General features: G+C 57.3%; 5 protein-coding genes across 7 annotated transcripts in view; 2 read left to right on the top strand and 3 right to left on the bottom strand.

The window, feature by feature from the left end:
• Positions 1 to 16: 16 nt before the first annotated feature.
• On the bottom strand, positions 17 to 2050 carry REX1BD (required for excision 1-B domain containing). Its single transcript, XM_072845499.1, has 5 exons — positions 1959 to 2050; positions 1467 to 1549; positions 681 to 885; positions 484 to 572; positions 17 to 157 (listed from the first exon to the last, which is right to left on the bottom strand). The coding sequence occupies exons 1-5, from the start codon at positions 1959 to 1961 to the stop codon at positions 85 to 87; spliced, it is 453 nt and encodes a 150-aa protein (XP_072701600.1). The 5' UTR covers positions 1962 to 2050; the 3' UTR covers positions 17 to 84.
• Positions 2051 to 2209: 159 nt separating this feature from the next.
• UBA52 (ubiquitin A-52 residue ribosomal protein fusion product 1) lies at positions 2210 to 3285 on the bottom strand. The gene is made up of 5 exons (XM_072845500.1): positions 3177 to 3285; positions 2869 to 2988; positions 2685 to 2771; positions 2456 to 2558; positions 2210 to 2370 (listed from the first exon to the last, which is right to left on the bottom strand). The coding sequence occupies exons 2-5, from the start codon at positions 2969 to 2971 to the stop codon at positions 2277 to 2279; spliced, it is 387 nt and encodes a 128-aa protein (XP_072701601.1). The 5' UTR covers positions 2972 to 2988; positions 3177 to 3285; the 3' UTR covers positions 2210 to 2276.
• A 547-nt stretch (positions 3286 to 3832) lies between these two features.
• On the bottom strand, positions 3833 to 5959 carry KXD1 (KxDL motif containing 1). 2 transcript variants are annotated; one of them, XM_072845497.1, is made up of 5 exons: positions 5817 to 5959; positions 5459 to 5559; positions 5211 to 5363; positions 4689 to 4735; positions 3833 to 4322 (listed from the first exon to the last, which is right to left on the bottom strand). In XM_072845497.1, exons 2-5 carry the CDS (start codon positions 5551 to 5553, stop codon positions 4087 to 4089), a joined length of 531 nt encoding a protein of 176 aa, XP_072701598.1. In that variant the 5' UTR covers positions 5554 to 5559; positions 5817 to 5959; the 3' UTR covers positions 3833 to 4086. The 2 variants fall into 2 exon arrangements, with proteins under 2 accessions (XP_072701598.1, XP_072701599.1); XM_072845498.1 differs by having other exon boundaries at positions 3834 to 4322; positions 5893 to 5935.
• Positions 5960 to 6234: 275 nt separating this feature from the next.
• FKBP8 (FKBP prolyl isomerase 8) lies at positions 6235 to 12608 on the top strand. Of its 2 annotated transcripts, none has more exons than XM_072845495.1 (9): positions 6235 to 6381; positions 6732 to 7022; positions 7195 to 7364; positions 7543 to 7631; positions 7920 to 8137; positions 8212 to 8384; positions 8516 to 8593; positions 10920 to 11057; positions 11684 to 12608. In XM_072845495.1, the coding sequence occupies exons 2-9, from the start codon at positions 6746 to 6748 to the stop codon at positions 11768 to 11770; spliced, it is 1230 nt and encodes a 409-aa protein (XP_072701596.1). In that variant the 5' UTR covers positions 6235 to 6381; positions 6732 to 6745; the 3' UTR covers positions 11771 to 12608. The 2 variants fall into 2 exon arrangements, with proteins under 2 accessions (XP_072701596.1, XP_072701597.1); XM_072845496.1 differs by lacking the exon at positions 6235 to 6381 and adding an exon at positions 6450 to 6470.
• A 744-nt stretch (positions 12609 to 13352) lies between these two features.
• Positions 13353 to 25651, top strand: part of ELL (elongation factor for RNA polymerase II) — a 53113-nt gene continuing 40814 nt past the window's right edge. The window contains exon 1 of the mRNA XM_072845488.1: positions 13353 to 13507. Within this exon, the coding sequence (XP_072701589.1) occupies positions 13373 to 13507 (135 nt within the window). The 5' untranslated portion in view covers positions 13353 to 13372. The remainder of the gene's footprint in view (positions 13508 to 25651) is intronic.

Below are 25651 nucleotides of genomic sequence, written 5' to 3'. Positions count from 1 at the left end.
GAGGTGGTGGGGGGGGGCCGGGGGGGTGAGCAGGGCCCCCGTTCCACCAGCCGGCCCCTCCAGCCATTCCCATGGGGACACCCATCACTCGACTTCTTCCGAATCGTACTTGAGGTCCTGAAGAATTTCGCTGATTGCCTCAATGGTTTTAATTAGCCTACGAGAGCGGATGGAAACTATAAATAAAGCCCATATGGAGCGTATTATCTGGGCCGCCTCGCCTTCCCCGTGCTGTTTATGAAACACTCAGCCCAGGGAGGCCGAGGGGACCGCGGCCGTGCGGCATCGCCAAACCCTCCCCGGGGCTGCGGCCGAGAGCGCTTTTGAAGGCACCATCTGGGCCCCCCTGGGCTGGAGGGAGGAGAAACGTGGGGAAGGGGCTCCTGCCCGGGGGTGGAGGTGCTGCCGGCCGCGTTCCCAGCCCAAGGGGGGGGATGCCACCATCCCAAAATGGGGGGAGAGAGCAGTGGGGCCACCACCTACTTGTGCTTGAGCTCCCGCACCTCCTGCTGATGGGCGTCCACGTCGGGCTGGTCCTGTGCCTGCTGCCGGGCCAGCTGGAGCTGTGCCGTCTGCGGTGGGGACACGGCGGGAGCTGAGACACCCCCCCCCCCCCCCCCCCAAAGCAGCCCCAGCCCTGCCCTGGGCAGCGGTGGGACCCCCCCAAATCCGGCACTCACCAGCTGCAGCTTCTCCTGCTCCCGCTCCTGGAGGCGGGCGAGGTGCTGGGCCAGGTCGGGGCGGGCGAGCTCGTCCCGCAGGCGCCCGGCGATGTGCAGCACCTCCCGGGAGATGCCGCTGAAGGCCAGCGTGATCTCGTGCACCAGCTGCCGGTAGCGTGGGAAGTCATAGTGGGGTGTGCTGCTCAGGTACGCCCGGTGGCCCCTGGGGACAGGTTTGGGGAGGGGTGGGGTGGGGTGGGGGGGGGAAGCCACCGTCACTGCATCTGGGGGGCACCAGGATGGCAACACCCCGCAGTCCCTGTCCCGGCGCCAAGCCCCCTTTGCCACCCCGCCGCAGGCAGCACCGGGGGGGTTTTCCTGCCCAGATTTGGCAGCGCTCAGCCCCCACGACCAGGCAGCTTCACCCCTCGCACGGGATGGGCTTGGCAGCTGCTTTTTTTTTGGGAGGGGGATGTTGGTTTGGGGTTTTTTGTTTTTTTTTTTCCCTTTTCACTCGCAAGCCTGCGTCCCGGGAAGTCCATCATCTCCTGTCGGATGCTAAAATGGGATACAGGTGTCCGGCGCGGGCGTCCCCCTGCCAGCTGGAGCTCATCAGCCGCCCCGACGGCCCCTGCTCCACCCCGGCAGCCTCTTCCCATCGGGATACAAAAAATAGGATGGAGGATTCAGTTCCTTGCTGGGGATCCCCTGCCCCGGGAGGCACCGTGTGGCCCTGCCTGTCTCGGTGGCTCCCGTCCCCATCGGTGCCCGTCCCCGGGGTGCAGCGGCGGTGCCGGTACTCACTCCTCGAAGAGCCGGTAGGCCTCGGCCCGTTCGCCCTGCAGCGCCTGGAGCCGCCGCAGCAACGCCTTCACGGCCTCGCCCGTCTGCCGGGGAGAAGGGGACCGTGGCGAACGTGTGACGACGGTGCCACCGGCACGGTGCCCGCCGCCACGCGGTGGCACGGCCGTTAACGGGCTCGGGGCAGAGCTGGCACCGCCCGGGGGTCTCGGCCCGACGCTGGGACCTCGAGTGTGTCCCGTGTCCCGTGTCCCGTCCCCCCCGCCGCCCCGGTGCCGGCGCTGGAAGAATCCAGGCGGAGCTCGGGCCAGCACCGGCACGGGGACCCCCCCCACAGCCACGCGTGCACGGACCGGACCGGGACCCCCCCGGCCACGTGCACACAGCACAGACGGGCACCGGAACCACCCCCCCGGGACTCCATCCCGTGTCCCCCCCACCCCCGCCCACGGGGACCCTTCCCCACGCCGGCCCCGCTGCCCCGACCCCGCTCACCATGGCCCGGCCCCGGCCGGACGGCGCAGGCCCGGCGGGGCGCGGAGGCGGAGCGCGGCGGCGGAGCGCGGTTCCGCCGCCATCTGCAGGCACCGCCGGGCATCGCCGCCGCTCCTCCCCGCCTCCCGGTCCCCAACCGGCCCCACGCTGCTCCAAGGCACCCGCCCGCCCCCCTCCCCACCCACCCCCGCGGGTCTTTTATTGCCAAACACGCCCATTTGGGCCAAAAACCAACACAAAACGGGAGCGGCTTGAGCACTGTGATGCTTTATTGGAAGGGTGCAGGCAGGGGTGCAGGCAGGGGTGCCGCTGCCCGCTCTACTTGACCTTCTTCTTGGGGCGGAGGTTGTTGGTGTGTCCGCACTTCTTCTTGCGGCAGTTGACGGCGCGGGGGTGCAGGCGGGCGTAGCACCTGGGGAAGGGGGAGAATGTCACCAAAGCCCCGTTTCCCGGGGGAAGGGGACTCGGGGGAGGGTCCCCGCCCCGCAGGGACGTACTTGCGGCAGATCATTTTGTCGCAGTTGTACTTCTGGGCGAGCTGGCGGAGGGAGGGCTCGATGATGCCCCCCCGCAGGCGCAGCACCAGGTGGAGGGTGGACTCTGAAAGGAGAGACAAGCGTCACGGCAGGGCCAGGCGCTGCTGGGGAGCAGCCGGCACCTCTCCCCCCTTAAAAAAAAAATAAAATAAAATAACGAGCCCGGGCTGCGGCCGGCTGCCGGGGGCACCTTTCTGGATGTTGTAGTCTGCGAGGGTGCGGCCATCCTCCAGCTGCTTGCCCGCGAAGATCAGCCGCTGCTGGTCAGGGGGGATCCCTGCGAGAGAGGAACCATCACGGTGGAGGGCGGCGATGGTGGCAGGGGACGCCCGGGGTGCGGGGGCTGCCCCGCGGCTCCCCCGTCCCACCGGTACCTTCCTTATCCTGGATCTTGGCCTTGACGTTCTCGATCGTATCGTTGGGCTCCACCTCCAGGGTGATGGTTTTGCCCGTCAGCGTCTTCACGAAGATCTGCATCTTGGCACCGTTCGCGCCTGCGGAGAGCGGCGGACGCGTCACCCCCGGTCGGGCCCTCAGGAGAGGCCCCGGTGCACCCCACCCCCACCCCACAGGGCCCCGCCGCCGCCAGGCCCGCCCCCCGCCGGGACGCGGTCCCCCATTCCCGTGGCCGAGCCCCCGACACCCCACCCCGGGATCCAGGCCCCGCTCCCGCCGCGCGCACCCGCCGCCTCGCTGCTGAGAAAAGGGGCGGCCGGAACCGGAACCCGCCCGCCGCTGCGTCACAACCGGCGCGTCATCGCCCCGCCCCTTTCTCCGCGGAGCCGCAGTGCGCAGGCGCCAGCGGCCCCCGCCCGCCCCGGTAGCACAGGCCGGGCCCCGTCAGGGCCTCGCACGGGCCCGGGCCCGGGCCCAAACCGACCCCGCGGCCTCGGGACCGGCCCCACACTCCCCCCCCCACGGCCCCAGCCCCGCACTCTCCCCTCAGCCCCGGCCCCCTCCGCCCCTCGCAGGCAGCAGGAGGCCACGAAGAGGCCAGGCCGATCCCCCGGACACCGTGAGGAGCCAGGGAGGGGGAACAGGCGGAGGCGAGGCTGCCTGTGCGGCCACAGGAACCCCGTCTGAGGGGCTGAGGCGCGACACAGTGCAGGCGAGAACCAAAGGGAAACCCGGCTGAGGCTCTTCCCACAGGCGGGAAATGCAGCGGCCGTGGGGAGGCGGCCGGCGGGAGTCCATTAGCAGCGCGGACAGAGCCGCAGGAAAGCCGGAGTGCTGGTGGGCGCAGACGTGAGCCTCAGAGACAACATTCCTTAAGAAAAAAAAACACCCGTGCCCCAAACCAGCTCTTCTGCACCAAAGTCTACATCGAAGGTGGGGTTTTGCCGCTCTCCTGACTGCACAAATGAGAAAGGACAAGAGGCGTTTCAAACCCACGTTTTACTTATTTACCCCGAAGCAAGTGGTGGGGTTTACACTACGGTGGCTGTTTTAGAGGCAGAAGGGCACCCTTCTTCACTCAGCCATCGCTTCTCTCACCCTTTGATTCCCTCTTCCCGAAAAAAGAAACACACAAATATAAATACAAGGTAGAAAGTTGTCCGGGGGCGGGCAGCAGCAGCGCAGGACCCGCACACCTAGTCCAGGTCGTTGGCCGTGTCTTCATCTGTGAGACTCTGTCCGTTCACGGCCGGTAAATCGTACTGGCCTTGGGATAAATCCTCAAAATCCTGACTCATGGTGGGAGAGATGATGTCAGGGCTGGTGTCGCAGGACTCCGTGCTCTGCTCAGAGGTAGCGATGGTGGTTGTCGTGCTTTTTGGGATGGGGTCGAAGTCATCGTCGTCTTCTAGGATGGAAGATTCGTGGATGTCTGGAAGGGAAGACGCAAACGTTAGCTTTGCTGCTGCGGCCACACCAGATGAAGCGCTGCTGGTGCGACACCAGGTACGAGAGACGCCCCGGCAAAACGATTTGTTAATTTGTAATTCTAAATTTTGATTGCTGCTACGAGCAGACAATAAAAAGAACCCGACGCCACGTAAATTAGCGGCCATTTGTAACTCCTTGCAACCGTATTTAATATAATCAAGAAGCTTGCCAGGCTTTTAGCGCAGCAGCCGTGTGCTGGCGCATGCCTGGCCGTCTGGTCGGCTCCTCCCGCGTTCTGAGGAGAAGGGACCCTTCGCACGGGAAGAAAAGGGACGGAAAAATCCGCGCGTCGGAAGGAATCACTCACTGCTGAAAGCCTCCGGGTACTGCTTCGCCAGCTTGCCTTTCAGCGTCCTAGGGGAGGAGAGAGCGAGCCGAGTTCACAGGGAAGCCGATAGATCCGCAGATGAGCCGCCCGGCCGGCTCCCTCCGCTCTCCGGCGTTTACGGACAACGTAAACGAATCCCAGGGGGCTCCTCGGGCCGAGGGGCTCCCTCCCGTCCCCATCCCCCCCCCAGCACAGCGGGGGTTTCTCCGAGTCCCACCAGCGCCGCATCCCTCCCACCGCCCCGAGGGAGCGCAGACCATCCTGGCCAGAGCGGAATCGAGGAATCCTAAAGCTCCGGCCTCCGCGGCTCCTCTCCCGCTGCCTCCCCGCGTCGCTTGGCCGCACGTTTTCCCCTCTCCAACTATTTTGACTTCCACGGCCGCTCCGAGCTCCTGCTCGTGTCCCGTTTTAACACTCCCGCGGCCCACCTAGACCTTGACGAGCCACCCCGCGCTGTCTCCCTCCCCGCCGGCAGCGACGTTCCCCGTTCCCGTTGCCCACCGGATCCTCCGGAAGATGCTGTCCAGATCCTTCTTCATTTCCACCAGCGTCTTGGTGTGGTGGAGGAAACGCTCGTTCATCTGCTGCATGCGGACGCTGGAGAGGTTGTTGAAGTTGAGCAGCATCTCGTTGGTCTTCTCAAATCGATCCAACCTGCACGGGGGAAGCAGACAGAGCTCGGCAAAGATCCCGGGAGGTTCCCGGTGCCGGTACCGGGGTCCCCGCGGGCCGGTTCCCCCGGGACTCACATGTTTTTCTGGGCCAGGATGATGGCGTTGACGTCCTCGGCGTTGACCATGCCCAGCACCCGCCCGCAGAACACCTGCGAGGCCGTGGGCTCCATCGCGGCCTGTGGGACCGCGGGGGGGGCGGCTCAGCCGGGGGGCGGGAGCCTCCCGCGCCCCCAGGACCGGTAACGGAGACCCTCTCTCCCGCGTCCCCGGTAACGGGGCCCCCTCCGCCCTGCCATGCCGCCGGTACCGGAGCTATCCCCCCTCCCCGCCGCCGTGCCCGGTCCCGGGGCGGCCCCACACGCACCCGACGCCGGTAACGAGGTCCCCCTGCCCGCCCGCCGCCTCCCGGCCCCGGAAGCGCCCCTCCCGGTACCGGGCTCCCTCAGGGGGATGCGGGCCTGGGCCTCGCCCGGTGACCCCGGGGCCTCCCGCCGGCAGCGCCCGCGCACCTGGGGGAGCCCGTCCCGCCGCTTCACATGACGGGAGCGGGAGCGGGAGCGGCACCGGGGGCGGCACCGGCAGCCGCGCCTCGCTTCCGGGTGCGGGGTCACGCCGAGCGCGACCCCGCGGCGTCAGCGCGTCCTTGCGTTACGGCGCCGAGCCGGAAGTAGCGGCGGCTGGCGGAGGGAGAGGGCCGGGACCCCTCCCCCGGCCGTTACGGGGCCACCCCAGTACCAGTACCGAGACCCCCGCACCGCACCCCGGGCACAGACGGGCCCCCGAGCCATGGCCCAGCAGCGAGCGTCCCCCGGCCCGGCCCCTCCCCGCCCCGCCCCGCGGAGCGGCTGCTGCGCGGCGGCCCCTTTAAGGCAGCGCTGAGCCCCCTCCGGCGCCTCGCTGACGAGCGTTCTCACCACCCAATAGCGTCAGCGCGGTGGGTGGTGCCGGCCCAATAGGAGCGGCGGGGCGGGGCCGGCGGCCGCGGGTTCGCGGGCCAGGTGGGAGCGGCGGGGGGCGCGCGGCGGCCGTTGCTAGGGGGAGTCCCGGCGCGTGACGCCTGACGTGGGGTCCCGCGGGCGGGGGGAAGGCACGTGGCGGCGGGGGGCGCGCGCGGGGCGACCGCGACCGGTACCGGGCCGGGGCCGCGGCCGCGTCCGTGCGTGCGTCCGTCCGTCCGTCCCGAGTCCCGCCCCCGCGGAGGCCCGTTCCCTCCCTGGGACCGGCGGGGTCTCTCCCCTGCCCGAGCCGCGCAACCCCCCCGGAGGGCCCCGGCGCTGTCCGGGCCGGCGGCCGCGTCCCCCCGCGGTAAGCGCAGGCCCGACCCACGTCCTCTCTCTCTCTTCTCCAGGTTGCTCCGCCGCGATGGCCTCCAGCGGGGAGGAACCGAGGAGCGGCTCCCCGGGCCGGGCAGGCACCGGCACCGAGCCGTCGCTGACGGCCGACGCCGCTCAGCTGGACACGGCAGAGGATTTCGAGGTCCTGGAAGAGGAGGAGGAGGATGAGGACGAGGACCTGAGTGAGCTGCCCCCGCTGGAGGACGTGGGCAGGCCGCCGGCCCCGCTGCGGGAGGACACCCAGCCCTCGGAGCAGGGTGGGGGGGAAGCGGCTGAGGACCCCCAGGAGTGGTTTGACGTTTTGGGTAAGAGCCTGGGCAGGAGGGCGCTGGGCTTATGGGGTCTCACGGGCTTCCCCACGGCTCTGCCGGTGCTCCCTGCGCCACGAAGGCCGGCCAGGAGTCAGCGCAGGGTGGTGGGAGTCAGGCTGCCCCTCCCCACGGAGGGCTGACGCACCTCTGGCTTCTGCTTGCCCAGGGAGCGGCTTGCTCAAGAAGAAGACGCTGGTGCCGGGCCAGGGGGTGGACACCCGTCCCCGCAAGGGCCAGGACGTGACCGTCCGCCTGAAGGCCACGCTGGAGGATGGCAGCGTGGTGGAGGAGAACCCTGCCCTCACCTTCACGCTGGGGGACTGTGACGTGTTGCAGGTCAGGGCTGGGAGGAATGTTGCCCGGCTTTATTGCTGCCTTGCTTTTGCCCTGTGGGGCAGTACCTCACCTCGGGGGCACGGGGAGGGTTTGGGATTGGTGACATGCCCGTTTGCAGGTCGGAAGCGGCCCCTCTGCTCTTGCTTATGCTCCCTCCTCACGATGTTGTTCCCTGTAGGCTCTGGACCTGTGCGTGCAGCTCCTGGAAATGGGGGAGACGGCTTTGATTATGTCAGATGCAAAGTATTGCTACGGTGCTCAGGGCAGGTGAGCGGGGACGGCGTGGGGTGGAGCAGGATGGCCCCAACAGGGCTGTGAAAGCTGCCCCCTGTGCTCCCGGTGACAGCCCAGCGTCCGTGGGCAGGGGGACCTGGCTCACTTGCCACGTGCAGGGGACGGCAGCGTGTCCTGCCTGGGGGGAACAATCTGCATCGCACCCTGTCCCGGCGAGCTTCCGTGGCTCTGATTTCTGGGCCCTGGTGCTAAATCTCTGTGGCCTAGTGGAACTGGCAGAGGTGTCAACGGTGCCACAGCTTGGTGCCCCTCCTTGCGCAGGAGTCCTGACATCCCACCCAACGCAGCCCTCACCCTGGAGGTAGAGTTGCTGGCAGCTCGGGATGGACCAGACCTGGAGCTGCTCAGCGGGAAGGAGAAGATAGAGCTGGCCAACCGCAAGCGGGAGCGTGGCAACTTCTTCTACCAGCAGGCAGATTACGTGCTGGCCATCAACTCCTACGACATCGCCCTCAAAGTCATCGGCTCCAGCTCGAAAGGTACCTGCTCCTGCCGTGGGTGAGGGCTGCCTGGGCTCCCTTCCCCCTGTAACCTGTCTCCGGGGTCTTTGCAGTTGACTTCAGCCCGGATGAGGAGGCTGAGCTGCTGGATGTGAAGGTGAAATGTCTCAACAACCTGGCAGCTTCTCAGCTTAAATTGGACCATTACGAGGCGGCCCTCAAGTCCTGTAACCTCGTCCTGGAGCACCAGCCAGGGAACATCAAGGCTCTCTTCCGAAAGGGCAAGGTGAGGCCGGGCACGCGGCAGGCGCTGCCGTTCCTTCTCCACGGTGTGGCCGGGCCCAGCCATGGCAGGCGGAGGGCAGGACCGAGGGACGGATCTCAGCCGTCCTGCTCAATCTGTATCTCACCTTCCAGGTCCTGGCTCAGCAGGGCGAGTACAGAGAGGCCATCCCTATCTTAAAGGCGGCGTTGAAGCTGGAGCCTTCAAACAAGGTAGGCTGCTGTTGTGTGCTGCCGGCAATCCTCCTGAGCCGGGTGTCTGCAGGATGCTCTCCTTTTGGCCATGTCCCTGCAAACCTCGGTGTCCCCTGTGGAAGGCTGAAGGCCTCCGAAGCTGTTCCCAGCTTTCTCCGTGAAGGGAGGCTGGAAATAGGCCCCAGGGCCCGGGCAGTCATGGGGTGATGCGCCCTGCGGTGCAACGACTGAGCTTGGCCGGGCTGGTGGGTCCCTTATCTCCGTGTTGTGATACTCCCTCTTTGCCCTTTGGTCCTTGCGGTGGCAGAACTCCCTGCCAACCCATCCCTGCTTCAGCGATCCTGCGTGTACGGTCCTGGCTGCTCCAGCTTCCCCACGTGGCTCCAGCAGCTCGTGCCATGGCTGCGGGAAGTGGAGCAGAGCTGAGTCCCTGCAGACAGGCTCAGCAGCCCGGAGCGTGATTCACTGGGCGGCAGGAGTGGCCCCAGAAAGCCCAGACCTCGGTCCAGCGCCCAGGCCAGGGCGAGCTCTGGGTCAGGAATTTCCTGTCAGTTAATGATCAGCTGCAGGACCGGAGCCTCGGGAGAAGTCAAAAGCCAGAGCCAGGAAATGTCCCCAACAGGAGTGAGCCTGGGCGAGCTGGGGGAGAGGCAGGGAGGTGCTGCCTGAATGGGGTTGAGGTGGGGGGGCTTGGTTCTACAGATGGACTTTAATCCTCGACTGGGTCTGTCATCTTATCCGCCTCTTTCCTGGGCGTTTCACCAGACCATCACGATTCATGTCGTGTTCCCTGGTGCCTGAAGGTCACGGGTAGGATGGGGCACACTGAAAGCAGGTGCTCGGTGGCCCCACAGCTCGTGGTCTGAGATCACCCGTGGGGAGGGATGAGCAGGATCTCAAACCCTTCGCTTCCCAGCAAGCTTAGGGTGGGCAGCCGTGGCAGAGGTGCGTGAGCAGCACAAGCGACGCAGGCAGCACGGGGAGCAGCCCCCCCCCGTGTGTCTCTGGCACGTCACTGTTGGCGGGGCGGCTGCTCGCCAGTCCATTCGAATGAAGCTTTTAATTGGAGAGGGGTGAAAAATCAAAATGCCTGGCAGTGACGTTACCAGTGAAACCACAAGTACAGCAAATTACTGGCCTCTCCGGCTGGCTGCCGGGACTCCCGGGGAAGTGGCGGTGCCGCTCCAGACGGCAGCGTTAAACACGCATCGGTGAGTCACGGGCTATGGCTACCGGTGGTGAAAACAGACACGAGAAACGCACGGCTCCAACTGCCTCGGATGAGGAAACCTGGTTCTCTGGGGCTGTCGGCACCTTTCAGCTGTTATGGACCATCAGCCGTTGGGCTCCCTTCTCTTAACCCCTTGGAAACGCATGTTCTGGGAGCAGGAGGAGATGCCGACGTTTGTCCTACACCAACGGGCCATCCCCGGTAAGCTCGGGGATGCCTGCAGGTGCTTTGCTGCTCTGCAATCCTCCAGACGTCCAAAGTCTCATGTTCAAGGCAGCGGTGCCAAGCGTGGCATGGTCTGGTGAAGTCCTGGCCGGTCTCTGGGCAAGCCAACGTGGGCCGGAGCCGGTGTGGGTCGCCGGTGGCGGTGCTGGCGTTTCCGGGAGGCATCAGAGCCGCCCGGAGCATGGCGTCCCCAGCAGAGGGCACAGCACGGCCACAGCACCCTTCCTGCCACCGCCGGCTCGGGCAATGGCTGGCGGTGCCGTGCTCAGCTCTCCGGTCCTTATTGCTGCTTTTTTGGAGCCTGTGAGCTCCGCGCAGGACACAGAGCTTTCTCCTGCAGCGCTCCCTCCCTCCAGCCCCAGCCATCGCTGCCACTCGGCACAGGCAGGCAGGTACCGACACGCTGCAAGCACAGGTCTTGCTGCAATCCCGCTTCAGACCAGGCTGAGTTTAAGCCCGCTTTCCCAGCCTGCTTCCAGACAGAAAAGTGGGAGAGCTCGAGCACATCTGTCCCCGAGGCTGAAAATTTTCCATCTCGATTAAAGGATAAAATCCTTTTTCCGATGTCTGACATCAGCCCTGGGCTCTGCTCCCCGCTGCCAGGCAGGGAACGGCTTGGGTGGCCAGAAAGGACAGAGGGGCACTCAGACGCACGGGACACCCAGCCTGGGTGTCCAATGCCGGCCTGGTGCAGCCCCTCAGTGGAGGGGAGTGGGGCAGGATCAGGCCATCAGCCCCCCTGGCTGCTTCTAAGCTGTTCCACGAAGCTCCTGCACAGCCCCAGGGTGATCAGACCTGCTGTTGGTGGCACTGCGGTCCCTGTCCCCTCCCCTGTACTGCAGGGGTGGTGCAGGGCCGATAACCGCAGCGCCGTGCTCTCCTCCCCAGACCATCCACGCTGAGCTCTCCAAGCTGGTGAAGAAGCACGCGGACCAGAAGAACGTGGAGACGGAGATGTACAGGAAGATGCTCGGGAATCCCAGCGCCGCCGGCGCCCCGGGGAAGTGCAAAGACAAGCTGCCCTGGGTAAGGGCTGGTGCTGACCTTCCTGGGGGGGTGGCAGAGCGGGTGGGGGTCACCCCTGGGGTGGGGAGCCCTGGGCTGGGCACAGGGGATGTGTTAGTGTCCCCCAGGTCCCTGGGGGTCAACGCAGTCCTGCTCCCAGGCAGGGGGATGCTGATGTGACCCAGGGGGTGGGCTGCGTCAGGGCAGCAAGCCTGCTGGGAGCTGGGGGCCCGTGCTCCGGCAGCCTTGCCAGGAAAAGGCCGATAGCTGCGGCTGCGCTCCTGGCTCTGCCCGACGGGTCCCGGCGATGCCAGCTGGAGGGTCCGGACTTTGCTCCCAGCTGCCGCGCTCAGGAGCCTGCTGGCTGCACCAGTGGAAAGCGCCGTCAGCTGGGGCTGCCGGCGGCACACGCTGTCCCCGCGGACGTGCCGGCCACGCGCTGGGCAGAGCCAACGCAGCACTTGCCTTTTTGGGCTGTGTTATCTCGGCTGCACGTTGGGAGCTCGGTGCTGCCCCGTGGCCCCGTGCCAGCACAGGCAGGGCTGCACGTCCCCGCTGCCGGCGGGGCTCACGGCACATCCCTGCTGCTGGTGGGGCTCACGGCACGCTGCGTGCATCCCGTCACCGTGCCGGTCTCTCCTCCTTAGTCCATCCCCTGGAAGTGGCTCTTCGGCGCAACAGCCATCGCGCTCGGCGGCGTGGCCTTGTCCGTGGTCATCGCGGCGAGGAACTAAGGATGGCGGCGGGGCGGCCCTGCGGCACAGGACCTGCGCCGGGATGTGCCTCTCTCCTGCCCAAGGGGCTTCCCCGGGGCTCCGCCGACCCCTCCCCACGGACTCGCAGCTGCAGAAATATGGATGCTTTCTCTGCCAGAGGTGCCGGATCCCTCTCCCAACATTCCCCCGTATCCCTCCCGGCGCAGGCGGGGTGCAGCTGTGGGGACGGAGCCGCAGGCAGAGCACAGACCCCCCAGCACCCTCCCGGACGGTGGGTGCTCATCCCCGAGTGTGTCGGGGGGAGCGGGAGCTCCTGCACACCGATACACCATGGCTGTCCCCAGCCCGGTGCACCCCAGCGGGCACCGTGGTCCTGCCGATATGGTGGGACGGGCACGGGGAGGCACGTGGAAGGAAGCCGTGTGGGTATGAACGGGCGCGGTGGTTTCTGTGGCTGGCCCAGCTGCGGGAAGGGAAACGGTGCGGACGTGCCCGGGGGCACATGCAGCGAGATTCCCCGTGTCCTGGGGGGCTGCCGGCCGCTCATTCCTCCCGCAGGCACCCGCTCCCCTCCTCAGCACTTCCCCAGAGCGTGCAATGTCCAAAGGAAGCCAAAGAAACCTGCGGTGGGAGGGATACACGGGAGGGGAGCGCCGGAGCCCCCCTCTCCGGGCTGTCTCTTGTCGGTCCAAGCTCTCGGGGGTCCCGCTCTGCCCTGCAGCTCTCTCCAGCCTGGGGCCATCCCCAGGGCCCCCCGCTGCCCCAGTCTCAGCTCTGCTCATGGCGGGGGGGTTGTAGCACTGTCCTCCCACCCCAAACCGACTGTGAACTTCCCAAATAAAGGACAATTCCTTCACACCCAGGCCTCTTCATTGCCGGCGAGGGTGAGGGGGGATGCTCCTCACGGCTGCCCCCCTCTTGCCGGCACGGCCGTGGCTGCAGCGGGGGCCGGGAACGGCTGTTGGGGGGCAAGGGGGGAATTTTACCGACCCCGCACAGCTCTGCCGCAGGTGGGGCAGGAGGGAGCAGCCTCCGCGGCAGGGGACGGATGCTCCACGGCTGGGGTCGCTTGGCTCTGGAGAGGCCTGCGAGCACGGAGCTGCGCCCTGGGGTGCCCCAGGCCCTGCCCGGGGTCGGGGGGGGGGGTGCGGAACCTGGGGCCTACGGGCCCTGCCGGGGGCGGGGATGCTCAGGGGAGGCCTGGGCCTACGGGGGGGGGGGGGAACCCACAGCCTGCAGGCCCTGCCCGGGGGGACGCCCGGGCCCCCCAGGCCGTGCCCGGGGTGTTACGCCCGGGGAACGGGGGATGCCCGCCCGCCGCCCCCTCCCCGGGGTCCTCCAGCGCTGGAGGGCTGCACCAAACCACCCTCCCCGGCATGCCCCGCGGTCCTCGTTTGCATATCCCCGCCTCCTCTTTCCATCTCCCAATCCGGCTTGGCGGCCGTCGGGGTCTGGCCAATGAGAGCGCTCGCTGCCCACCTCCTCGCCCCAGCAACAGGCGCCCCGGGTGGGTGGGGCCGGCGGAGCGGCGGCCGAGCGGCTCATGAATAATGCATAAGGGGGCGTGGCGGCGGCGGGAGGCCCCGGCGGCCCAGGCGCGGAGGGGGAGACGGTCCCAAGATGGCGGCGCTGCAGGCGGAGCGCGGGTACGGGCTGTCCTGCGGCCGCCTCGGCCGCGGCACCCGCGTCTCCGTCTTCCACGTCAAGCTCACGGAGAGCGCTCTGCGCGCCTTCGAGAGCTACCAGGCCTGTAAGGTAGGGGCGGCGGGCGTGGGGCGGCGGGTACGGCCCCGCGGCGGGCGGGCGGCCGGCCGCCACGAGGCCCTGGCCGGAGCCCCGCGGGCGGCACCGGCGGGGTTGGCACCGGCGTCGTTGAGGGAGGGGGAGAGGGAGGAGGCCTCCTCATGGGATGGGGCGGGGGACCCGGTCCTGCCGCTGCCGGGTGTGTGACGGGGGGGGGGGCGGACCCCGGTGGATGACCGGGGAAATGGGGGGGGGGGGGGGGGTGTCGCTCGGTGTGAGGCCCTCCCCGGTGAGAGACTGAGGAGATGCGGGGGCTCCCGGCCCACCCTTCTGCGTGAGTGAGCGGGGAAACCGGGGGTGGGGGTGGGGGGGCGATCCCACTGTCGGGTACCTGAGGGAGACCGGAGGGGTCTCGCTGTGTCCCCCGGTAACGCCCCGGGAGTACCCCGGTCTCCCCCGCCCCGTTGGTCTTTGAGGGGCTCCTGTGGGTCCCCTGGCTAGGTGACCGGGGAGGGGTCATGATCCTCCGGTAAGTACCTGAGAGGGGCCGGGAGGTGTCGGTGTACCCCCCCCGGTCACTGTTGGGGGGACCCCAATATGCCCTCCGCGGTGGGTGACTGGGGACCCGGGAGCCGAGGTCTCGGTGCCGCCCCCGGTAGATGCCGGGGTGGGGGGGGAGGCTCTGTCCCTCCCGGTAGATGACTGGAAACCGCCGTCAGTCCCCGGTAAGTGGTTGTGGGGGGGGCGAGGGACGTCGGTATCGTGTGTGTCCCGTCCCGTCCCCCCCCACCACCCGGTGAGCGTATGAGAGGGTGCGGCCCCCCCCCGGTGAACGTGACGTGGGTTTCCAGCCCCGGGGGGGGCCGGTCTCACCCCGGGGACGTGTCCCGGGGGGGGGCAGGGTGGGTCCAGCCCCGGTGCTGGCATCCCGGATTGGGGGGCATCCCTTCCTCCCTGCCACCCTCCCCGGGGCACCCGGTTGTGTGTGTGTGTATGTCCCCCCCCCCGGCCCCGTGCTCCGTTCCCCGGGGGGAGGCAGGTTCAGGCTGGGGCTGTATTTTGAAATTTCCAGATTGTCTTTTCTGAGATATTTCCCTGAAATGCATCCAGAGAGCTTATTAGTCACGTAAATAAAGAATAATGGCAATACTCAGCATCTGTCGTTAGGATGGACCGGAGAGGGATTAAAAGCTGTCCTCTTTATTGTAATTTCATTTTTTTTCTTTCCGCCTCTGATCCTGCGAAGAGCGTATCTGTCTCCTCACCTTGCCAGGGAGCTGGGGGAAGCTGGGAACCCAACCCGTTTGTCATTAGGACCGTCCTGCCTGCCAGCTTCTGTAGGATAAACCATATGTTGTCACAACACTATTTTTAATTTAGGGTGTTGGTTACATCACATCACTGAATTGGGCAATCTCTGTATGAGGACGAAGGTAATTACTGTACCAGGGTTTATCAACTTATATTTTAATGAGTGTTTATCAGCATTATGAGAAGTCAGTATCAATAAGTGCCTTGGATAGACTGAGTTATTAGATTTTCTCTGAAAAAGAAAGAAAAGAAAAAAAAAAGCTTTCCTATATATTAGCAAAGCCTTTTCTTTTGGGGGAGGGAGAGTAGGAAGACTACAGGCAGCTGTGTTAAATATTTTGGGAAGCTATTCTGAGTCCATGTCACACATGAATAGTGGTGTTTATTTTCTAAATGAAGTCTGGTCTCTAGATTGTTTGGTGGCCAACGGCCACTAATGAACTTTGCTTCCTTCACCACCACCCAAAAGAGAAATAGTCAAAGGCTACTGGTGATTAAATGGGCAGGAAAGGATAAGGGCAGAAGAGCTCACTTGTTTGTATAGTGAATAACGCAACAATTAGTGGGCTATTAAACACATATGCTCATTCTGCATTTGTTCTATAAACAGTTTCTCCAGCTTGTTGAACGTCTCTGCTTCCTCTGAAACGCTCGGCTATGGCGATGCCAAGAAGCGACTTTATAACACACCTTCGGAGCGTGTGTTTGTCCAGTCTAGGCTCTGATTTAATTTTGGTCTGCAGTAGGTAAATGGAAAAAATTTGCTAAGGCTTCTTCTGCTCGGTTTGGTTTTAAATGTGGTATAACTGACGACAGCGTTGTGTAATATGTATAATGGCCTGGAATCCAATACTGTTGTTTGTGTTACCTGAAGTCCAACATGTGTGCAGTCTGACCTGTTTTATGCACCAGGATAGCACGTCGGTGCGATTTCTGCGACAAGTCTCTGTCTCTTTGCCAGAACAGGCAGGGTAATGTCTTCAGTTGCTTGCTTGAGTTTGTTCTTGGTCTAATAATAATGTATTGGGATTACATAATCCAAAAATGATCACCCAGCCGGGCGAGCTGCCATTTGTTTTTAGTGTCCCTTGTGCCAGAGCAGTTGCGTTCTTGGTGTGGAGCTGTACCATGTGTGGATCAGGCAGCAAGACTATGGAGAAACGATATTTGTCTTCTTGAGTCTCCCGCTTGGGTCTCTGCTAAATTGTCTGTGTCCTGGTGAACTAAATGGTTGCGCTTCCGTGCATTGATGCCCAACTCCGTGTTTCAGCAAGCTGTTGCCGTATAATGTACAGAGAACGCGGAGCTGCTGCTGAAGGGGTCCAGATCATAGGGCTGCCAGCTCCTTGTGGTCCTTAAAAGGATTTCTTTCTCTAGTAGCAGTGGGGTACGCTCACCTGAAAGAAATGAGTCTTAAAAATAACACCGGCTTCATAAGGGGCACTTTAACGTGTTGCCCATCTGCTCCTTGTGAAACTTGCTGCCCCTGAAACTGCTTCCACATAGTTGTGAGACCATGAGCGCTGACTGCTGAGCTCCGCAGCTGAAGGCTGAGCGGTGGAAAATGTGTCCCAAGTCAATTTATCCACTGATGAAATGGAGCCGGTCTGGTGTGTTAGCCTAAAACAACTCTTGGTTCTCCAAGGAGTCTAAATCTATATTAGCTTGGAGTTTTCTGCATTCCCTTTGGGTGTGTGTGCAAGCTCTGTTTAGGCCTTCCCACCCCCCAGAAAAACAGGGCATGACTTTTCCCCATCTCTTCTGGTCTGCCTCCAGCTTTCTTGCTGCCCGTGTCGAGGCACAAGGGGACTCCTCATGCCCCTGCCTTATTTTCCTCTTTCATTCTTTATCCTGGACCCTGTTTTTCACACTTGATGACAGGATGTTGTATCTATCCTTACCTAATACACCTAGATGTGTCTCCATCCACGGCATTCATCCTTTGCTTTTCGCACCCATTTTTTAGCAACATCGTGGGGGTTTCTGGGTAAGTAGAAATCTTAATGCACACTTTAAAATGCCACATGGCAGATCCGAATGTCACTTGGCAGTGGGTACATCTCCTCACACCATTGTGGTGTACGTGCCGATGGCATGTAAACAGCGTCAGGGCTATTTCTTGGAACCCTTACCTGGGAATTTCCCAACTTTCACATATTTATTTAAAAACTCTCATGGTTTTTACTCTCTTGAGGAGCAGTACTAGTGAGCTTGAATGATGCGTCGTCTCTTGATAACAAATGACGTGACTGCACACCTTTATTATTTGGAGCTTTTGTGTCAACCTAACCATAGCTGATGGAGGCCGGGCTCAACTCAGCTGCCAGCTCTAGACCTGGCTTGCACAGTAGCCTTGTGATTTTAGGAGGATGTAGAGAGGATCGTAGCATCCCTGCTTCGGTCGCTGCGTGATGCAGCAGCTGAACAGTGCCTCCTGCTCACGTAGTGCCTCTCTGCCCCTGCTACACGGAGTATTTTGAACTGAAGCCACCAGTTGATTCACTGGTGAACTTTGGCAGATGCACAAATATTTATTGGGGGCTAAGCTGAGATAACCAAAGCACATTGCCCCTGTGCTCTACGAGCCGAGCTGAATTTTGGAACTGCGGTCTGATAGACGTGGCTTCCCGAGTCATCTTCCCTGTGCCTTCTGTGCTCTTCTTAAACCGACTGTGACAGAAGTTATTTCTCAAAGGTTAGGGTTAAACCGACCCCTTGTAGTCACCGCTTACTGAAAGAACTTTTTCAGACTTTGCTTTTAGAGCAGGTTGTTATAGATGCCTTCATCTTGCTGTGTTTAAAGCACGAAATACAAAATGAAGGCTCCTGCTGTCATTACAGGGTCTTTAGGGTAATGTGTATTCATGCTGACTTGGGAACTGAAAGCTGCTTGCAGGTGTCAGGAGGAGAAGAACAATCTGGCTTTCGAATCAAAATTCATTGAATTATCTTAAAGCTTTTTGCATCATTCCTCCTTTCCTGTAACCTGTTTTTTCCTGTCCTATTAATTCACTGATGCTGTAGTCCGTCAAAATTGAAGCTATTACAACATCGGGAACATGAGTCGGTGACGTGACTAAATGAATCAGAGGAGGCTGGCTGGAAAGGAAGCTCATTGTACACGTACATCTCCTCGCAATCAGCAAAAATGGGACAGGATATGCAGAACATACTGAACTGCTAAACTCCTGCTAAATGTTGTTAATGTTGACCTGAATGTGGCACCTCCCATTTGAAGGAAGGGGACAAAGAGACATTTAACATTGTGCGTGAGGAATGTTTTGGCCTGTGGCAGTTTCCTTTCAATTATTTAGGGTAGCTTTTTCTCTCAACCATATACCATTTGGATCTGCTCAAATTATAGATTCATCTCTCTAGTTTTCAAATTGCATGGGAAAGAATTGTCTGTAATTTACATCTAAAGTGACGTACAGTTGCTATGGGATTCGGTGGCAAATTATAAACCTATTATGCTATTTTTTTTATACTGGTGGTTGCATGCTAAAGAAGTAGGTCTAATTGGTGATGTGCCAAGGGAAAATAGAAAGTTTGTGACAGAATCCTTGTGACCGACAGTGCTTTTTTCAAACGTGATCTGCTTTTTATCAGCAAATCATATGACACCATTAATCGGAGAAGTTGAATTTGGGCATTAATAACTTTTTGCTCTCTAGCAATACTGAGGGAAGCAAGCTTAAAGATTAACCCCTTAGATTATTTTTATGAGGCTGGGTTATTTTTTTTGAAGATACATAAGTGGAGTGTTTTGGCACTCGTATCAATGGCTCTAGCAGCTGGATCCTGGCGATTGTATTCATTACCCAGCAAGACTAAACCCTCGCTCCTTTTCAGCATATTCTATAGTTGGTTTCTTATTCCACTTAAACAGCAGCAAAGGGAGAAAAGAGAGCTATTATACATTTTTTTTTTTCACTTCAGTCTGAAGCGTATCTGATCAAACACGGCGTGCAGACGAGTCTCTCCAGAGTGGTCTTATCTCCCAGTGACCTGCAGCAGGTCCTGCCTCGCGTGGCTTCTGCGCTCGCCATGAGCCAGTCGCCTCGCAGAGCGTGGAGCCTACAGGTGATCCTCCAGCATCAGGGGTTTTTTCTGAACCAGTCTGAAGTGCTCTGTCCTGTTAAGTTAGTTTTTGTCATAGTGCTGCTTGGCAGAGGGATGGTGACTGTTGAAATAGTTCACTTGCATAGTGCCGACTCTGTTGGGATAGCAGAAGAGCATTTATTACTAGAGAGGGAGTGGAAGTTTTGTTTGAAAAAGCATTTGAGGTCTCGTTAGTAAATGAAGGTGTTATCTCCTAAACAATTTGCACATTTCAAAGAATTTAAACTCGGTTCTGCCTGTAACTTGTAAGCATAAACTTGTGAAGCGTCTCCAAATCCCTGGTGTTTGTGCATGTTGAAAAATGGGAAGGGACAGACTGCATGCGTCACTCTCGTGCTAATTTGTGCCAGCTAATCCATGGGAGAAGAATACATTTTGGCTGACTTAGTGGTTTTGCTGCTAATGCACATGAGAATGCATTTGAATGGATGGAGTGGCTGCACGGGTTTAGGTAGACTTTGAAGAGATACTATATGTCTGGGATCCTGTACCGGGTACCCTAATTTGTGAACACGGTCGTGTAATATACTGGCTTTATTTGGGTTTTGGGGAACGAGAGGAGAAGTTGAGGGGAGAAAAGTGGTCATCAGCTCAGCGTCATAACGTCAGGAAGGTTGAGATCAAGTTACCTCTGAATAATTAAGGTTAATGCTGTTTCTGGAGGAACCATTATCTGGAGTGAACTTAGTGCTAATGGAAAAAAAAAAAAAGCCTGATAACCTGAACTATGCTAATATTTTATACAGGGTGGATACAGAGGAGACATGACCAAAACTAGGCTTCTACATTCAACGTGCCTTAGCTCGACCTAGATGCATTATTCAGGAAAGGAGCTTGGATTTGCTGATAAGAAGAGTTTTCTATAGTAGCTCATGTGTTGCTTAGAAACATCCCATGTACATAAGGCAACTTTTGCACACCATGGTAACCTAGTATTGCCTTTTGACTGGTTTTTGTTTGGTTTTGTTGGTTCCCCCCCCCCCCCAAATAATTTATATAATAAAGAGCATCATAAACCCCTCAGCAGTTGGATTGCAGAGTGGTGGTGTGTATCGCTGCTGCAGTGGGAAAGGAGGCTTCCAAAATCCAATCCAGCGAAAAGGCAGTCTAGAAAAAACACTGCTCCGTGCACTTGGTCTCTTCTTTCTTTACATTGGACTAGTGCCTTTTTTAATTTAAAGAAACCAGCATTTGTTTAACTCAAAAAGAGGTCACCGCTTGTAAGCATGACTTTAGTTAGCTGCCCACCTCCACCACCTTGAATCTTCCCTGATCTGGTACAGTCTGATTGCTGTTAACCCTCTGCTCTCCCTCTGTGCAGCAGAACTTTTCTTGGCTTTTGTTATGCAGGCGAGAATACTTTAGCCCAAGGCGGTCATGGAAAACCAAGATGGTTTGCTTTTCTTCAGAGTCTCTTCAGGCCAGCCACCGCCACTCTTTCTTCTTGTATGCAGAACCTGCAACCATCCAGGGAGGCTCTGGGCATGGTCCTGGGGTGTACTGCTCTGCAGGAGAGCAGGTCAGTGCCGGGAGAAGGCTGGATCCAGCGTCTTGAAGGACGATCTGCGCGTAGCACTGCAAGCAAAGGCTTGAGTTGTGCTGCCGGCTTCAGCCCCCGTTCCAGATCACAATGTTGGGTTTAAAGGTAGATGCAGACTTTCTGCTTTAGGTTCACATCTGCATGTGGTAGGGTTTAGCAAGTACCACAAAACTTCCTAAAAACAGCTAGTTGCCTAAACCTTTGTAGTATTTAGATTTCATCAGTACAAACATCCTCTTGACTACTTGGCTCAAATAGTTTGAGACCCGCGTAGTTTAGCTGATAGGCCATGCTTTGAGAAGAGCAGCCATCTGACACCCATGGCAGTTTTGTTCATACAGGGTCAGTGCTGCAAGGATAGTTTAAGCTAATTGTCATTATTTAGCAAGAGCAGGCATTTTACTTAAAAGCCTAGCAAAAAGCCCAGGACAGAAGAAGTGCCAGCTCAATCCATATCACTGTGCCCAAAGGCTCCATATTTTCTAAAACCGAAGTGGAAGACACTAATTTAATCTTTCTTCTGTATTCTTACCCACTGAGGGCCTGTTCTGTGATGGGCTGCAATCAATATGTTATGTGCCAGTTGTGGTTATTTGAATCATATTTCCATATTTCAGTGTCTAGACTTTATGTTTGTGTGAGTTTTGTTGTACCTTTCCAGCTCCGGCGCTGATTTCAGTTGTTTTTGGCTCCTGGTTTCTACGAGAAAGTCAAATGGGCTGTGTTTCTGTCTTTCCCAGTCCCCAAAAAGAAGGGAACAAGGGAATTGGCAGAACTTATTTTTTTAAGCTCCTCTGCCACTGTTTTTCTCTCTTCTGAGAGAATCTGTGTGTGGATGAGCCAGGTTCTGCCATTTGGTGACTAGCAGACAAAAGCAAAGACAAACCGCTGATGGCTGGAGATAAATCTCCCCCTGGTTCTTGCACTGAGAAAAATCTGCTGTGAAAAAAGGTATAGTCTTGGTATAGGCAATCAAGGCTAGAAAAAGTGAATACATGCACAAAAAACCTGATAATCCACAAAGAAAGAGTGTTTGTGGAGAGTGAAGCAGCCTTTTAATTGACTGCATCTACTGGGCTTCATTTTTAGCCAGCAGCTTTCTTGCACTCGCAGATATTCAGGGCTATGGATGTGACTGTATTTACATTCAGTGAGCAGGAGGCTTGCTGTGTGTTCGGTAAGTCTGAGAGTTTCTCTGTGATGCTCAGGGAAGTTGTTAATGACATGGACCTAGATTACATTAACCTTACTGTGACCAGGAGGTAGGACAGGCTTCAGTAACGTTAACAGTAACTGCCAGAGGAAGTACTGACTTGTGCAGAAAATAGTGTGTAAACCTGAGCCGAGGCTGTATTCGTTTGATTCTGAAAACAAAACTCCTGGTAGATAGCAAAGTGTATTATGGATAAATCGGTGAAAGGAAATAATGTTCCCAACTCATAATTAACTTGTAAAGCTTGCTGCCATGAAATTTAAAAGGCTTAAGTGCATCTGAATAGCAAGAAAAATTGGTCATATGGTATGCAAAGAATAAAGGCTGTGGTTACAACTTCTCTACGCATCTCTGCCTGCGTATCTGCTCTTCAGCTCCCATTTCTCCCCTGGTGTTTGAGGTGATCCAGTTTGTTGCCAAAGCCGTGGCTTTACCTCTTCCAGAGAGCTGAGCTCCATGCAAGCGTCAGTGTAAATTCTTCCATTCCTTTCAGATCCAGGATTCAGTGGATGCTTTTCAGAGCCCGGGATGGGCGGAGTAGCAAGGAAGCAAATTTTTCCACCCTGCCTGAGCTTGGGCAAGCGGAAATTGTGCCTTGGAAGCCATATAAGGCAAGTCAGTCAGCTCTTGCTGGGCTCACCTTTCCACCGGGAGGCTGGAGAAGGGAGCAACCCTTGCTCACAGGGAGAGCATAAGGTCTGCTGGTCCTTTGAAGTTGTTCCCTGTGCATCTGACACTTGCCAGAGGTGTGGTGTGGCAGGCCTGATTAGGTCGCAGCAACTCATTAACTCCCTGACTTGTGGGGCTTTAGCATGCTGTCCCAAAATGAAGGCGTAAACTTGTGATTCAGAATGAAACTGCTATAAAATGACTGGAGCTGGGAAGAAGTTGACGCAGGTCAGAGAGTGGAGCAGCCTTCTGTCATGGGGTTTCTTCATTTCCTTCTGAAAGTATCTGATGTGGGTGCTGCTGACGACAGATTGAGCCGAGCAGGACTTTGCTTTGAAATGATAGTTCCTATGTCATTAAAATAGATTTTTTTGAAAATACTGATGGCACCTGTTCACGCTTCCAGGGCTGTTTAGCCGTCAGAGCCGGTGAAGCCCGAATCGTGACCTCTGCTGCTGCTTCTCGCAGAATTAAGAACAACTTCTGCTCCCATAAATAGTCTCTTAATAAGTGCGTAGGAGCTCTGCTGACCAATTTCTTTTGAAAAGTGCTTTTGGTGACACCTGTGACAGTGACCTTGCTCGCTGTTTCCCCTCTGTGTACTTGCCAGGGCAGCCGTGTTTTGATGGGAGCGTGGTAGTCCTGTCCACAAGCTCTGCCTCCTTCTCTCCCAATAGATATTCAATAATAAAAAGAACGTTTAGTTATCTGTGTACTTATGTGCTTTTCATTGTCAGGATTTTTTGGTAGGGAACTTGCTGGTACTTCTGTTTGCTTTTTGTGCTGTGAGATCTGAAATGCTTCCTGCCTTAGTTGGGGTCCACGTTCCCTAATGCCATTGAAGAGGTGAGGGTGGCTACCATGCAGTTTCTGAAAGCTCCTGGGTCCTGTGCACCTCAGAGATGCTCTGACATACATAATGGATGGCTACCAATCTTCGTCTTTATTCCAGAAATAAAGTGTGGTTTTCTAAAGGAGAACGATGCCGCCAAGCAAGTGTATTGTAATAAACCAGTTCTCCCAACCTGGAGCCCAGACCAGGCCCGTGCTGACAGAGAGTCCCAAAACACACAGCTTTGCTAAGGAAGCGGCTTTTTGTTTAATCTTTAGAAATGTGGGAAGGGGGAGGTAGTAATGGATAAAGGATAAAGCAAAACATACGTAACCTTTATGAATGTAAATAAGATATCTTGGGTCCATTTGAAATATGCACTTTAGTTTACATGGAACGTAATGGTGATTAAAACCAATTGCAAACATTTTTCTAGAGGCATGATTCTGAAATCATTTATGGATTGTGTAAGGACTTTGTTCTTAATGCATTAAAATGGTACAGTGGCGATTACTGCTTTAAATCTAGAACACTTTCTTTTTGGGTTTCTCAACACAAAGGGAAAAAAATAGGTTTTTTACCTAGAAGGTTTGATATTACAGTGTCAGGCATGTTTCCGTGACCTTCCTACTGAATCTCTGCAGTCATTTGCACTGAAGATGCGTATAATGTAGGTGCTGCCTGTATCTTGCCGCAAGTTTTAGCGCGCTCGTACAATTCAGGCCATTTAACTCAATATAAAGGCCTTTTACTTGTCATTAAGACTAAATTTACGGATGCTGACAGCAGGAAGAAACACACTTTTATTCTAACCTCAGATGGGCTCAGTTAAGAAAGCAAAAAATTTCAGCTAACTAGAACTTGGGCAGATTGTTATATTTAGACCAAAAATTCTGGTCAGACAATTAAGTGCCAGCTCAGTGGTCACACCGCTTCTTTTGCATGTATGAATTAGTTTAACTGCCTCGACTCACTCTGTCAGGCAAGAGAGATTCTCTATCTTAATGTATGAAATCTCTTGGGGCTTTTGGGCTTGGACCCAGGGAGTCTTTTTGCAGCTCTGTGGTCAGTCTCTATTTAGTCGGCAGAGGTGGTATGTTTTTACTGTTCTTATCTGAAAATTTTTCATGTTCATTTTTGGAATTTGTTGTAACCTGAACTTTCACAGGTGTCCTCGCAGGGAGCAAAGAAACATCTGACTTTTTTTTTTTTTGAGGTAGATTTTTGCCAGTTTAGAAGAGTATGTTCTTTCTTTTACTGTTTGTCACTTTATTTTTGGAGCAGGTTTGTTACCAACCAGCCTGGCAGAGCAAATAAAGATGTAGCTGAAACAGTGCAGGTTCTGTGCTTCTCGCTGAAGGAAAGGGAGTACCTCGTTTAACTCGGTAGTGACTCTTCAGGCAGCTGCCTTCACTTTTCTGTCGGAGAAAGCAAGCACCCCTGGAAGATGGTGTTTGCGGGGAGGCTGTTGGCAGTGCTGTGTTAGGGGAGGGTATGTAACATGCTGAGGTTATAACATGGTAGAAAATCTATTGGGGTTGTCTTGTTCAATACTTTCAGCTGGATTTTTTTCTGAGCAGCTTCCCTTGGTGATGGAAAAAAAACCCCTGGCATTTGTGATTACTTTATCACTAACTTCCCCATGAAGATAGTGAGATGGTAGGAAATTTCAGTGACTCAGTGGCATCCCTGTTGAATACTGAGTTTCTGTTGGGTTGTGTTCCCAGAGTCCCGTTCGGCATTGGAGCACCTCTGTTTGCCTGAAAGCCAAAAGAAGCTGTGTCTGAGCATCTTGCTTTAGCTTTTGAGGTTGATCTGGCTCATGGGGTGTTGGTGGTTGGATTTCTCTGGGATTCCTTTAGGATCCCGGCTCTGCTGACTTTGGTTTATCATAGCCTCTTCCAGCAGGGCTGGCTCTGACTCCGTAAGGAACGTCTGAAGATTGTCTTAAGTAGAAAGAACTTTGGCAGACTAGTAATTACGCTTCCCTTTAAGTGTCAATAGGATATAGTTGGGCACAAGGAGAAAACTGGTCCAGGCTTGTTTTCCTAGGCTCAGCAGTGTGTGTGTTAGGTGAGATTTGTTCTGGGATAGATGAACGAATTAGTCAATCTGATCTCTAAATTGCCTTTCTATATTTTTCTCTTGCAAGAAAAAGTAGTAATGCTGTGTGGAAGATAAGGATCATACTGATGTTTCAGCAGCTCGTTTAAGCCATCTTATGAGCACATAGGCAAGTGAATCAGCCCTGGTGTCTTAATGTGTCCTAAAATAAATTAGACTTTTGTAAGCAAATTTGGTGGGTTAGAACTGCTGTATTTTCATTAGAAGATTGCAGTGGAGAAAACACGCTTTAAAATTCAGCCTTAGGGTTGTGTTGTTCATTAACTGATAGTCACTCCTGTTTACCTTGTGTGATAAGTACAATGTTAAGAATGGCTAACAGTGCTGATGCCGTCACAGCTGCCC

Source organism: Ciconia boyciana, chromosome 24 (assembly GCF_034638445.1).
Source record: "Ciconia boyciana chromosome 24, ASM3463844v1, whole genome shotgun sequence".
NCBI classification, from domain to species: domain Eukaryota; kingdom Metazoa; phylum Chordata; class Aves; order Ciconiiformes; family Ciconiidae; genus Ciconia; species Ciconia boyciana.
Note: the sequence above shows the minus strand (reverse complement) of the source record. Positions and strands in the feature narration are given on the sequence as shown.